The 13,582-nt window shown below is 52.6% G+C and overlaps 1 protein-coding gene across 5 annotated transcripts; it reads right to left on the bottom strand.

Moving 5' to 3' along the window:
- Nucleotides 1-3,037: 3,037 nt before the first annotated feature.
- On the bottom strand, nucleotides 3,038-12,217 carry Dennd6b (DENN domain containing 6B). 5 transcript variants are annotated; one of them, XM_041672508.1, is made up of 20 exons: nucleotides 11,831-12,213; nucleotides 9,072-9,110; nucleotides 8,956-8,998; nucleotides 8,420-8,532; nucleotides 7,453-7,533; nucleotides 6,811-6,916; nucleotides 6,649-6,728; nucleotides 6,506-6,568; nucleotides 6,203-6,258; nucleotides 5,480-5,602; nucleotides 5,304-5,399; nucleotides 5,127-5,221; nucleotides 4,930-4,995; nucleotides 4,549-4,613; nucleotides 4,356-4,445; nucleotides 4,185-4,238; nucleotides 3,751-3,860; nucleotides 3,567-3,669; nucleotides 3,406-3,483; nucleotides 3,038-3,325 (listed from the first exon to the last, which is right to left on the bottom strand). In XM_041672508.1, the coding sequence occupies exons 1-20, from the start codon at nucleotides 12,005-12,007 to the stop codon at nucleotides 3,203-3,205; spliced, it is 1,761 nt and encodes a 586-aa protein (XP_041528442.1). In that variant the 5' UTR covers nucleotides 12,008-12,213; the 3' UTR covers nucleotides 3,038-3,202. The 5 variants fall into 5 exon arrangements, 4 of the variants coding, with proteins under 4 accessions (XP_041528442.1, XP_041528443.1, XP_041528444.1 ...); XM_041672509.1 differs by having other exon boundaries at nucleotides 3,406-3,480; nucleotides 11,831-12,209; XR_005976180.1 differs by having other exon boundaries at nucleotides 3,262-3,325; nucleotides 3,406-3,480; nucleotides 3,575-3,669; nucleotides 11,831-12,217.
- Nucleotides 12,218-13,582: the final 1,365 nt, after the last annotated feature.

The raw sequence follows: 13,582 nt of genomic DNA, 5'->3' as shown, positions 1-13,582 counted from the left end.
CTTCATCTATAAGGTGGGACCGGACCACTCCGTAGGGTTCCTACTTCTGGTCTCCAAGTCACCCATGCTGAGGTCCTATGGATTTGTAACATGGCAATGATCCCACTCTCTCACAACAGGGTTTGGGACTAGTCCCCAAATCTCAGCTCGTGTCTACTCTGGGATATCTATCCCCTCCACCAAAACTAGCCTTCCCTGAAGACTGCCTACTTCCTCCTATTTTCTCAGACATCTCCTCCCCAAACTTGGGGGATCTGCCCTAATTCTTAAGCCTTCCGCAACCAAAAGACTTTACAAATCTGAGGTCTTCACGGGTTCTCTCTGAGCAAGATGGGTTGGCTCCATTGCCAAGCAGCCAGGCTTTATTCACGTTATCTTTTCTACACCAACCCCCCCCCCCATGCATACTAAGGGACTCCGAAACACCCAGTGATTCACAGGGCTGCAAACTCTGTATCAAAAATTAAGACAAGTATTGTATGACAAAAAGATATTTTAATACCAAAGTTGTGGGAAGGCCAGTCAGTATTCCAAACTGAGTAGGGCTTAAAATAGAAGGCAGGAAGCAGGAGGGTAAAAGAACCCTCCTGTCCTTCCGGTCTGTCCCTGGGGCTGGATGCCTCATGACCTCCACCCAGTCCTCCTAGATCCCCTGAATGCTCACTCACAGATCTCTCCTATTTGCCACAAAAGGGAGCCCTGGGGACCACAGCCTCTTGGATTAGTTTTTCACTATCTAGGCATCCAGGCATCTTAACCATGAGGGACCTTGGGCTTGGGGGGAGGGGAGCGCCTCCTTGTAGCCATCTGTCTTCTTCCCTCCAGGCCCTGTCCTTGGCAGGGACTAAGCCTACTCTGGACAGAAGCCCCTCTAACTCAGAGCTGATCCCATCCTGGGGGAGCAAGAGTAGAAGAGGACATAGCTGGTAGGAGGCCCCAGGCTGTAAACTACCCAGTAGCCAGGACAAGCCCCTGAAAAGGACTGGAACTTTCCTTGTCCTACACGTGTCAGCCTTGGGTCTATGCCCTAGGCAGTGCTGTTGTGTCCACACCCTCCCACCTCCCCTAATCTGTTTCCTGAGTTCTGGGCATCACCGACTGCCAGGGCAGAAGCTAGTTACAGTCCTAGGTGGATGGTGACTGAGGTCCATGGGAGCCATTCTGAAGCTTACTGTATAACAGCCCTCAGAAAGTGAAAGGAAAACATGAGAAATACACATTGCAGTGGCATTTGAGATATGCTCTTTAGGGTGGGACCACTAAGACCTGAGGGCCTCAGAACTGGCCACTGTATACTTGGGTAGGAGGCTGGGTATACTAAAGGCACAGTTTCGCAGACTCCAAATGGCTAGCACTCTGCTGTCCCCATAGCCTGGGAGCTCCATCTGTCACAGTGGAAGATGCCACATTTCTGAAGATCCCTTAGAGACCAGGTTTTTGGTGGTGAGGCTGGCACCCCTGTTCCAGCGGGTACTCAGGGTCACTCTTCCTAATGCTAAGGTCTCCACCTCCACCTGCCTCTGCTCAGTTTTCTAACAGGACACCAAGTTAGATTGATCTAGCCCACTGTACACCATCATATCTATCTTGACTGTTTCCTCATCTGTAAAATGGATACAATGTGACAGGCTATAGGCTGAGGTGAGGGGGGTAAATGAGAGAACCGGTACAAAGATCTAGAAACAGGGTTGGCACTGTTTACAATGGACTGACTGCCTTTGTTAGGCCTGGACTTAGCCAGGATCAGTGCAGAAGGGCAAGGCAATACATACTTGAGGGTTTGATCAAAGTAGTCCAAAGAACCCAGAACGGGTTGTAGTCATGCTACATGGGAGCTCTGGAAAAAAGCAAAAGCTCATCGTACAGCTCCGCATCAGCTTACTTTGCCAACACCCCTTAAAGCATTACAGGGTATACAGTCTGCTCTTTTTAATGCCCCTCTTTCCCTGCTACTGCCTAACACTGCCCAGGGACGTGGCCTCATCTCGCAGATTTAGTCTGAGTGGTCAGGAGACCCTCCTACAGGTTTCTGATACTCCACAGGGTTTGGCTGCAACTCTGGTTCCTCATTTTAGTCTGCACCATCCCAAGAGCCCTAATTTTGTGCTGGGTTGCAACATTGTAGCTCACTGTACCAAGCTCGGGCTTGAGGGGTCATTGCACAACAGTATCCAATCCAGGAAGGGGCGAGACAGGGCCAGCAAACACTCCTCCAACATTAAGGGACCAGGCTGTGGTTCCAAATGCCATTTTTACTGCTGGGACCAAAGTAGTTCTAGAAGGGGTGCTCTAGCAGTAGCTCTAGAAGGGGGAGGGAGGCCCTTGGCAGCCTTAGGTCCCTGGGATCACACAGGTTAGCCCTTTCCTACGAAGACCACAGAACAGTACCTCCAAGAAACATCGCAGCCTACGAGACCAACTGTACCCTAAGGACAAGACAGCAGAGAATGCAACATTAGGCTATAGCCCAAAGCTTTCAAGCTTCAAGGGGAGGGGCAGACATGAGGGGAAAGCTGGAGTCTCCCTTGGCAGCCTGGGTGAAATGCATGGAGCAGGTGTCCAGGGGGATGTTCCAAGAAAGGGAACAAGGACTGTGGTGAGGACCTAAAAAAACCAGCCTGAGCTTGCTTTCTGAGTGGGCGCCCAGTCCTATAGCCATTCCTCACTCCCTCATGCTGACCAGTCACAGCAGGAAGGAGATTTAGGTCCTCACAGGACAAAGAGGAATAGCCTAGGCAAAGTACCCATCACTCCCCAGAAGACAGAATGAGTGGAGTGTAAAGAAGAGGGGCTGACCCTGGCAGCTGCCTCCCTCTGCTCTGAGCTGGGAAGCCTGCTGGGCTAAAGGACCCACAATACAAGGCATCCTGAAGTGTGGGCAGATGGGTGCCAAGAGGGGGCAGGTGGTGAAGGCACCTACATCAGTGAGGGTTACTAGCCCACTCCCACCTCCAGCTGCAGAGGACAGGTGGGGTCCAGGAAAGAACAAGGCAGTGCCAGCACAGAATCCCCCCCATAGTCAGGGACCAGACTGTCATTCCAAATGTCATTTTTACTGCTGGAACAGAGGTGGTTCCGGGAGGGGGCTGAAGCTGAGGTAGGAGCCCAAGGCTGGGAGCCCCCAGCTTGGTGGAGGCCTGCCTTCACAGGAGAGGGAACTTGGCAGACTTAGGCCTCCAGGACCACACAAGTTGGCTCTGTCCTAGGGAGGGCACAGGACTGCTTGTAGGTCCTTGGGCAGGGAGCCAATAACTGTATCGATGTACAGCTGAGCCCGCTGCAGTGTCACCTCCTTCACAGGGAGCTGGTGGCCCTGTGCCCGCACCTGGAGGGACAGTGGTAGTAAGAGGTGGGCATACTTCTGGCCTGGAAGGTGGAGGCTGGGTAGGAAAGGAGGTTTCTCACCAGCTTTTCTCGAAGTTTCAGGACTAGGTCCACCACTTCCACCTCTGACTTGTCCTTCATCCAGGCCTCAATGTTCTGCTAGGGACATTTCAGGTTCTTCTCACCAGGCTTCCCACCTCCCCTGGGCCTGTCCCTATCTCCCTCCCTTTGCCTTCCCTCACCGCCTCACAAATAGCTTCCAGGTGTAGAGCCTCCAGCTTCTGGGCCATCTCTTTATGCCGCTGCCGATACCAGCCATCAAAATGGGGGGACTTGAAAAAACGCCTGTGATGGGCAAGGGGCAGTTGAGGAGCTGGCCTGTATGTTTGGGACACCCACAGCAGCCTGTGCCCGATGTTTTCCCACCTGTAGAGGCCCAGCCAGTCGCCCTTGAGGATGCAGGTGAGCTGGGGTCCCGCGTGTTCCAGGCTACGCAGGAAATCATCCTGGCGGAAGGGGCAGATCTGGGGGGGGCTCTGAGACAAAGTTAACATGAGCTGGGTGTTAAAGAGCACAGGCAGACAGGTCCTACCTTTCAGCGGGATGGAACCCTCCCTCCAGGATGTATCTGAAGATCTTCACCCTATCCTGCTTGGGGCAGATCCCTGGACCACCCTTCAGGAGTTCTGTCAGTATCCCTCCTTGCAGTCCTCATTTCTCTGCCCTGTGCGGGATGCCTGGCAGGCACAAGGTCAACTTCATGCCCTGGTGGCTTTCTGCATCACAGCCACCTTCTCTGTTCCATGCGGACATTCGTCTTGGGCCTTCCCTTCTTGGTATGGGGACTGAAATGACTCTACCTTCCAGGGTGTGATGCTCTTCTGCAGTGGCATGAGGCTCGCCATGTAGTGCTCCTGGAGGGTAAGGGACAAGGAAAATGTGAGCCACGAGCCCTGCTGTCACAGCCTCTGCTCTCACCACCCCTCCTATTTCCCCTCACGCCTACAGCTGGCACACCCTGCCCATCTCACCAGGGGAATGATGAAACTCTGTGTGAGTTCTAGGAGGTGCCGCCTCAGCAGGGCACTCTGTGCGTCCCATGGCCTCTTCTTCTGTACTCCCTGCAACACGAAGCAGGGAACTGAGCCTCAGTGTTGGCTGGTATCCGGCATCCTTCACACCACACCGAGGACCCATGTCCAGGCCCTACCCAATAGCCTATACCTTGAGCAGCCGTTTAAGCAGTGCTTTGTCCCGGTGGAGATGGGCAGTATATGAGGTGTAGAGGCCTGACAGGAGGTCAGAGCTGTGGCTGTCCATTCAGCCTCCCTTCCACATTCCCACAGCTCTACTGATGATGAAGATGGTTGTCTGATCTGCCTACAGCCCCATTCCCTCGACAGAACCTGCACATCTCTCACCCATCCGTCCTGAGACTCAAGAGACCTGCTAAAGAAGACAATGTCCCCCCACCTGCCACCACGGGGCCTGAGTAGAAAGAAAAAGAGTCAGAAGGCCTGGCCATCCCCACTGGAGGAATCTACCACGTCCAGGACAGGCTTTACCACAGTAGATGGGGCTGCAGCCCAAGGGGGAAGCACAGACCTGGCTTGGTGTCAAGGGTCTTCAGCCGCGAGGGTTTTTTAAGCTTGACTTGCTTAGGAAGGTCCTCTGTGAAATACACAGAGTAGCCAAGGTTTGGACCTACAACTCTGCCGATGCCTATGGCCTCAGCGGTACTGGATATAGAACCTCACCTTAGGTCCCAAGCCAGTGAGGCTTATAGCCCCTGGTCTTCTCACCTGACATCTTGGGCTCCCCAATTCGGAGGACATGAGGCCAGTGCTGGAGTGTTTTGATAAAGAAAGGGTTTGTGACTCCTAGGACCACGTTTGGTCTAGAGAGAGAAAGAGAGAAGAGGCAGAGAGAGGCCTAGGGGAGGTAGTGTGTGAGGCTGGGAAGGGAGGACATGTACTTACGGAGCCTGTGTTCGTGTTGTGAGCTCCTTGAACTCACTGTCGTGAATGGTGAAGTAGGGGCGGAAGTCACAGCAGAACTTCAGGGGCTGTAGGCAGCTGTGGGGTACAGCAACAAAGAATGTATACGGCTGGGTAACCAAGCACAGCCACGACAATCTAGTAGGTAAAGTTTGTACCTGGTCAGGGCTAGCACCAGTTCTGAAGACACATCAGGCGAGGGTGCCAGGACCACGAGGGGCTCCCCAAGGAGCATGAGCTCCCACAGGGTTTGCACATGAGTTAGCACTGGCCGGAAGCACCTGGTTCAGGAGAGCAATTGGGTCAGTCAGGTAGCTCTGTTACAAAGGAGCTGTGGTGTGTACAGGGCACTACCTCTCCCAAAGACAGTAGTAAGGATGGTCCAAGAGCAAGGGATGTCTCAAGTCATCAAAGTTATCCCATGCTCTGACAAACCACCTGAGCTAGTGCTGGCTTAGGGGGCTTGACCTGGACCCTGCCTGTGAGGGGCTGCAGATTCAGAGCCTCAGGGAGTCTACCAATCAAGGGCTCTGTTATTCCTATTTCCTCTTATGCCTCTAGACTAAAGTCCTGGTTCCTATTGGGCCCAGAATGGAACAAGATAATCTCAAAGTCCAGGATCCCTTGAAGATCCCTAGAAAGGCACAAAGGGCAGCCTTAGGGAGCAAACGTCTCCCTAACAAGCTCTCCGGGCACAGAACCTTCCTGTCCACTGTGTTCATTTTCCCTAAGTCAGACACTTGGGTAAGAGGGCTCCTCAAGAATCACTTGGATGAGCAGCCTTTCCTGGCAAGTTGTGCCCTGCATGACTTACACACTTGTATGTGTATGACTGTGGGAAGGCTCCCTCAGAGTAGCCTACGGTACCCTACAGGGCTCACCTAAACAGATCCAGTTCATGAACACTAGTGAGGACGACTGGGGCTGGCAGCAGGTTCTGAGAAGTGAAGGGAGTGTAGGTCAGGCCAAGGTGAATGTTCTATCTGATGACAATCCCACAGCCCCTGCCCCATGCCATTCCCCTCCCCCCAGCACAGGCTCCATACAGAAAATGCTGGTCACCACCATGGCTTTGCCTAGGTTTGGCCACCCACAAAGTAGGCTGGTGAGGCAGAGGCAATAATCACCCAAGCCCAGGGACAAGGCTCAAGCTAAGGCCCAGCTCCTTCTACCCCATCCCCCACCTCTTGGTCACACTGCTTTGGCAGATTGGGTTCCAGCTTGTCCACCCTGGATGGGATGCGCACCTAGGGAGGAAGGAAGCAGCTTCTAGAAAGGGAGGAGTGTCACCACCACCAGCATGGCTTACTCTTCACCTGGTCCTCACCTGAATGACGACTCCCATGACAGGTAGGTTCAGGGTCTGCCCAGGCACGGGGGCTGGCCATTGGTCAATCTCATTACAAACTGTGGACACAGGTGGCCGATGTCAGAAGCCCTTCCAAGGGACTGAGATGAGACAATGTCGGCCATGTCTGATGCCACTTACCTGCTTCCAGGCAGGGTGCCAGCTTCTCAAAGTATTCAGGGGCGATCAGGCTTAGGAGTGACTGAAACAGCCGGACAAATGGCAGGCGGGACACCAGCACTAAAGACTGTGATGATGCAGGGCCAATCAGAGGGCATTCAGCTACAGGCATCGCTCCTCTAATTCAGTAGCTCATGGCAGCCCTGAAGCCATGCTTACCCAGAGCTGGTCAGGGCAGCACATCCCCACAGAATAGCCTAACTCATGTATCAGGATTGGACAAGAGAAAGCCTGATGTCTACACCCTAAGTTAGTATAGGTAGCCATAGGGTAGATAACCCCTGGTGACAAGCAGGGTTAGGACTGGGCCTGGGGCCTATAGAGGCAAATGTGAGCTGGCTAAATTATCCTCACCCTGGCAGTATGAAGACATCAGCTGGACTTGAGGAGCTGGAATATTCGGGGCCCAAGGACAGAAAGGCCTCAAGTGCCATACTAGGCCAAGAAAGGCTTCAGGAAAGAACTGGGCCCCGTGGTGGCTCCTCCTTGGTTTTGCTACCCAGGCGGGCTGCAGATGGGTAGGCACCCCGGAGGCTCAGAGCTCCTCACTAGCTGTCCCCCAACTGTCCACCATTTGCTACCTTCCAGCGGCAGGCAGCTCACCTTCTGGAAATAGCCCCTCTTCATAGAGCTGTCCTTCACCTGTCTGAAGTACACATAGCCCAGGTAGTGTGCGGGCTCTCTCTGTAAGGAATGCAATGTTAAGCCATGCCCTACACAGGCCATTAACAAGATCCAGGGTGACATACACAGGGGCTGTTAAGGAGGAAACCGAAGGCTGGGCATGGTGGTACATGCCTTTAGTCCAGGCACTCAGGGTTAGGGTCGGGAGGCAGAGGCAGGTAGATCTCTATGAGTTCAAGGCCAGCCTGGTTTAAGTAGTGAATTACAGGACAGGCAGGGATACGTGGAGAGACCCTGTCTTTTAAAAAAAAAATGCCGGTGGTGGCTCAATGCCTTTATTCCTTAACACTTGGGCTTAACACTTGGGAGGTAGAGGCAGGTGGATCTCTATGAGTTCAAGGCCAGCCTGGTCTACAGAACTAGTTCCAAGACAGCTAGGGCTATACAAAGAAACCCTGTCTTGAATGCCCCCTCCTGCAAAAAAAAAAAAAAAAAAAGAAAGCAAACCTAAGAATCCAGGAAATTTAGGAGGCAGCTGTCCGAGACTAGCTCCAGCACTTTCCCTACCACAGCGGGACCTAGTGTTCTCTGGTTCAGAAGGTCTAGGGGACATCTGCTGACACAGAAAGGACTTAGCCAACACAAGAGTGCCTCAAGGTCTCAGGAGGCTCTGCAGGCCTCTGCTCACGGAGCCACGGCTTATTTAATCACACAGGTGCCCAGCAAGGGCGACATCATCAACCAGACCAACTTTGCTGATCCTAGTGAACCGCACAAGAGCTGGCCCAGGTGGAGACCCCAGCATATGATCAGAGCAGGGCTCCCAGGGTGGGGCCGGAGCACTTCTACTCCACAAGCCCAGGGGCTTTAAAGAAGATATTCAGAGCCAGGAGCCAGGAGCCCCTAGTAAAAGGAAAGAAGACAGATGAGACATCCCATTACTCACCTGCAGTGCCAAGGGGGCCTTGCTGTTATAAGGCCTGTCGTCACCATGCCAGAGGCTCTTCTGACCTCCACACTGACGCATGCGGAAACTGAACTGAGTGTCTCCAAGGCATCCTGAAAAGAGGCAGCCCCACCACACATTCGTGAATGGGAGACTCTCCTCCCATTGTCGGGGTGAGGGCTGTTGCACAAGGGTAAATGCCCACTCAAGGGAAAACTGACAATCTGTTTCCCAACAGACTCCTATCCTGATCTTATACACCACATAGGGTCTTGGGATGAATCCACACAGAGAACCATCTTCAGTTTCCCTGCAGGAGCCTGGCTCAGTCAGCTACACAATTACCCAGATCTATGGCTGTCTATGGGTTTTAGAGAACCTGGCTATCTTGCTGCAGCTGAGGTCTGGTGAGGGTCCATCCTTACAGTGCCTCATCTACTGTTAGCAGCCTACATACCACTGGTCCCATCACTCCACCTTTCATCCATGACCCTCCAGCCCCAGAGCCAGTGTTCCGAGAGTGTGGGATTATCTACCTGAGTGGGAGTCTGGAAAGGACAGGTAGCAGATGCTGCTTTTCTGAAACAAACAGAGCCCAGTGAGGGTTGGCTCACTCCTGGGGACACCCATTCCCAAGAAGTCCAGAACCTACCTCCTTATCTGTGAGCCGGAAGTCACTCGGATAGACAAGCTGTAGGGGAAGACAGAGCACTTGGTGAATCTGTATCTCCCTGCGGTAACACCGTCCACTAGAACAGCTCAGCAGATGCCATAAGCATGTGTTTGCAAGGGCAGGCTGTCTATCTGGCCCACTTTCTGGCCTTCTGTGACCTCCTTCCATACACGCTGTCTCACATCAGAGCCTTCTCCTTGAGTACGATCCCCCTCTCTATAACCTTCAGCCCTAGTGTATACCGGGTGTGTGCTGGCTAGTTTTCTGTCAACTTGACACTAGCTAGAGTCAATTGAGAAAATTCCTCTGTAAGACTGGCCTGTGGGGTTTCTTCTGGGTAGCTTTGGAGCCTGTTCTGGAACTCGCTCTGTAGACCAGGCTGGTCTGGAACTTACAGAGATCCGCCTGGCTGAAGTACATTTTCTTTTTTTTCTTTCTTTTTTTTTTTTTTTTTTTTTTGGTTTTTCGAGACAGGGTTTCTCTGTGGCTTTGGAGCCTGTCCTGGAACTAGCTCTGTAGACCAGGCTGGTCTCGAACTCACAGAGATCCGCCTGCCTCTGCCTCCCGAGTGCTGGGATTAAAGGCGTGCGCCACCATCGCCCGGCTCTGAAGTACATTTTCTTAATTGGCGAATGATGTAGGAAAGCCCAGCCTGTAGTGGTGCTGCCACCCCTTGACTGGTGGTCCTGGGTGATACAAGAAACCTAACTGACAGCCAAGCATGATGGTGCATGCCTTTGATCCCAGTATTCAGAGGCCGAGACAGTGAGCCTGAAGAAGGTCTGTTTCAGGGGACTCATCCCTCAAAAAGCCAATATAAGTGAATGCAAAGCCAGCCTGGTCTATATAGTGAGTTTTAGGACAGCCCTGGCTACAAAGACTCTCAAAAAAACAAAAAAGTATGTGTGAAGCCAGGCGGTGGTGGCGCATGCCTTTAATCCCAGCACTCAGGAAGCAGAGGCAGGTGGATCTTTGTGAATTCAAGGCCAGCCTGGTCTACAAGAGCTAGTTGCAGGACAGGCTCCAAAAGCTACAGAGAAACCCTGTCTCGAAAAAAAAAAAAAGATATGTGTGGCCAGTTTGGGGTGGTGTACACCTTTAATCCCAGCACCCACTCAGGAGGCAGAGGTAGGTGGATCTCTCAGTTTGCAGCCAGCCTGGTCTACAGAGTGAGTTCCAGGACAGCCAAAGCTACACAGAAGAACCCCTGTCTTAAAACACACACTCTCCCGCAACAGAAACGAATTATACTTTTCTGTTTAGAAGATTTTAGACCTCGAGCCTCTCAGATCATCTGGGCCATAGCATTTCCCAACCACAAAGGTCCCTTGCAGCAGCTGTCTCAAGGGTCACTTTTCAGCCCTACCTCAACCACCTTCACCACCTCTCAGGCTCTCACAGGTCCCTTTGACATCAGGATCTGCCTCTGAGACACCTCCACCTACAGCAGACCTGCTGTGACGGTCAGTTGCCTTTAGAACACAGACATTATCTTGGCCGGACCTGCCCTGCAAAGGGCTCACTGACTGAGCCTGAGTCACTGAGCCGGAAACATTTTCTTCTTCCTCCTCTTCTCCTATCTTTCTGGTGGTTTGTTTTTTTTTTTTTTTTTTTGTTTTTTTTTTTTTGTTGAGACAAGGTCTCACTGTGCAGCCCTGGCTATAACTCATTAAGTTGACTAGGCTGATCTTGAACTCATAGAGATCAGCCTGCCTCTGCCTCCAGAGTACTGGGTGGGATTCAAGACATGTGCCACTGTGCTATCTTTTTCTCTTTCTTCAGATACAAGTCCGATTCTGTAGCTCACTATATAATCCATACTGGCTTCAAACTCACGATCCTGCCTCAGCCTCCTGAACCCTGGGTTTGCATACACCACTATGTCTGGCTGATATTTTCATTTTATCTAGAAGAGAGACTGCCTTTATGTGTAGGTGGGATGGAGGCCCTCATGCCGGAAGACTACATCAAAAGCCCAAGGCCCTGCCCAGCTGCACACAGCTGGTGACCAGATGCCAAAGGTTGTGAAGAGCTCAAAACAGAGGGGCCAAGCAGGACCTCACAGGGTCTGGATCTGATTCTAAGTGAAAGATGAATGCCACAGGACTTCTTAGCCGGAAATTCAGACATAAACTATGGAGGACATTGGAGACTGTGGCAAACACGATGTGAAATCTGGGGGGAGATGTACCCTAAGACTCTGGCTTGAGCAACTGAGGGCAGGAGATATTTTTGCCTCTTTGGGGAAAGGGTCATGAAAAATGTTGCGGAAGATATATTGATGGGTAAGCAGTCAGGGCTTGGAGACCGTCTCTTTCTTGGTCAGGGGAGCGCTCTTAGAACTCTAAAGAGGCTCCTCTTGGAGAGGTGGCAGTCAATGAGAAAGAGGGTTAAGAAAGAGGAGGTCGCTAAGCTAGTCACTAGACCAAAGAAGTGGGGGAAAGGTCAGCCTGAGGATACAAAGTATTCAGAGAGGCGCCTAAGAGGACCCTAGACCAAGCAGGAAGACTACAGGCCAGGAGGCCATAGGATGTGCTTCCTGGAGGGTGGACGCGAGGCATTGAGAAATGACTGGGAGGAAAAAGCAGCTGGGGTGCAGGCGAGGGAAGGGAGGAGCATGGGGGGAGGGGCATCGGGAGAGGAGGGACGAACGGAGAGGAGGGGCGACGGGAGAGGTTCAGGTCTCCGAAGAAGAGGCACGGGGACAGTTCTGGAGGGTTGACCAGCCCATAGCTTACCTCCAGCGCCTGGCCCAGCTCCAGATCGAAGGTGACCACGCACACGCACTCCAGCCAGGCAGAGAAGCGCGCCCAGGGTATCGCCGAGGCCCGCGCTGCACGGCCGGAGGATGTGGACCTGGCCACGCCTAGTCCTCCGCCAGCTTGCCGAGGCCCGGTATCCACCGGCACCTCCATGATAGTAGCTCAAGCGACACCCGCACGTTGCGAGGAAACGCAGGGGTTCACCTGGCCCGCCTCGGAGCAGTCGAGCTGCCGCCGCCGCAGGCCAGAAGGTCCCCTGAGCAGCCGCGCGCCCCCTGGCGCCAGAGGAGCGCCCGCCCTGGGGCGTCGGCTAATGTACCAGCGAGAAAGGCCCCAGCCAGTTAGAGGGGTCTAGAGCTGGTGGCACTTCCCGACAGTGGAGGATGCGTGACCCGGGTCCGCCCGTGGAGGGTGTGGGGGGGGGGGGGGGGCGGGGGATAGTGCTGTTGTCAGTCTGGCCGGCGAGCAATGCTGGTTCTGATATCCCTGGCCCGCATCTGATTCTATGGGACTTTGGTCTTGTAGTGATGTCTACCAGGGGGCGTCAGACGTTTTGTATTGGACCACCTAGGGGTATCCACCCCGGCCAAGGGTTGTGAGCTTAATGTTCATTTTGCGTGTCATCGCTACAGGACTTCGTCATCTATAGCATTCACACCGGACAATTGACCAAGCTAGTTATAGACAAACCTCAAAATGAGCTCAATCCTTTAAAAGTGTGAAAACCACTTCTGGGCAGTGGTGGCACAGGCCGTTAATCCCTGCACTCAGAAGGTAGAGGCAGGAGGATCTCTGAGTTTCTACCTGCATGGTCTGCAGAATAAGTTCCAGGACAGCCAGGGCTGCACAGAGAAACACTGTCTCTGCAAAATGAAATAAAACAAGTGTGAAAAAAAAAATGTTTGGGCCTGAAGAGATGGCTCAGCGAATAAGAATGCAGGCTGCTTTTCCTGAAAAGTTGGACTTGAGTCTCAGCACCCACATGGCAGCTCACACCTGCGGATCCGATGCCCTCTTCTGACCACCATGGGCTCCATGAACGCACGTGGTGCACAGACAAACACTCTAAAAACAAATATTTTAAAAAGCACCTCAATGTTTTAAGTTCACAATTTTGTGTCTGAATGTGTAGCCCTTTTGTACTTCCTTGGGGTTCCCTGTCCAAGGTTGGCACCATTGATAGACCACGTCTCCACCCACCCACTCTTTACAACTCTAGCCAAATTGGCATGTCTGCCCTAGACTCACTCCCACTCCAGGCTGGTGTGCCCACTTCCGCTAGCAAAGAGGCAGCCTGGCGACCTAATGCTGCTGCCTCTAGGAGTAAAGAAGTTTGTAATCGCTAACTCGGAGGCCAGGTATATAGAAGGGTGAATTTAGAACGAAGAGACAATGAAGCAGGCGAGAAAGGCAGGGAAATTGGGGAGGGGGCATGAGAAGAGAAATGGAGAGCCTTCCTCCTCCCCACTCCTAGCCTTTTGCCAGTAGAGAAGCAAGAAATCTAGCACAATTAACAACTGCTTAAGGTCTTCCTCTTCCCAGCTATAACCTGCAATTTTCCAGAAATCTCATGAGAAACCTGGTTTACAGGGAAAGGACAATAAACTAAATCTCTTGTGTAACCTTAGTAATTTCTGGTTTTCCTTTGCCAGATTGCCATCCAAGGCATTCCCAGAGCTCCCTCATCCATCCTACTTATGGGGAGGGCACATTAGTAATCTTTTGAGA

Source organism: Microtus oregoni, unplaced genomic scaffold, assembly GCF_018167655.1.
Source record: "Microtus oregoni isolate MIOR12 unplaced genomic scaffold, Mior012 000022F_ref0000154, whole genome shotgun sequence".
Taxonomy (NCBI): Eukaryota; Metazoa; Chordata; class Mammalia; order Rodentia; family Cricetidae; genus Microtus; species Microtus oregoni.
This window is presented reverse-complemented; position numbering and strand designations above follow the sequence as displayed.

Excerpts from the sequence above, each read along its gene's own strand:
- Dennd6b (XM_041672508.1), bottom strand. The coding sequence starts at position 12,007 with ATGGAGGTGCCGGTGGATACCGGGCCTCGGCAAGCTGGCGGAGGACTA. Across the intron at positions 8,999-9,071 it reads TCCGGCTCACAGATAAGGAG|AAAAGCAGCATCTGCTACCT; the intron begins GTAGGTTCTGGA and ends TGTTTGTTTCAG. Across the intron at positions 5,603-6,202 it reads CATGAACTGGATCTGTTTAG|GTGCTTCCGGCCAGTGCTAA; the intron begins GTGAGCCCTGTA and ends CTCCTGAACCAG.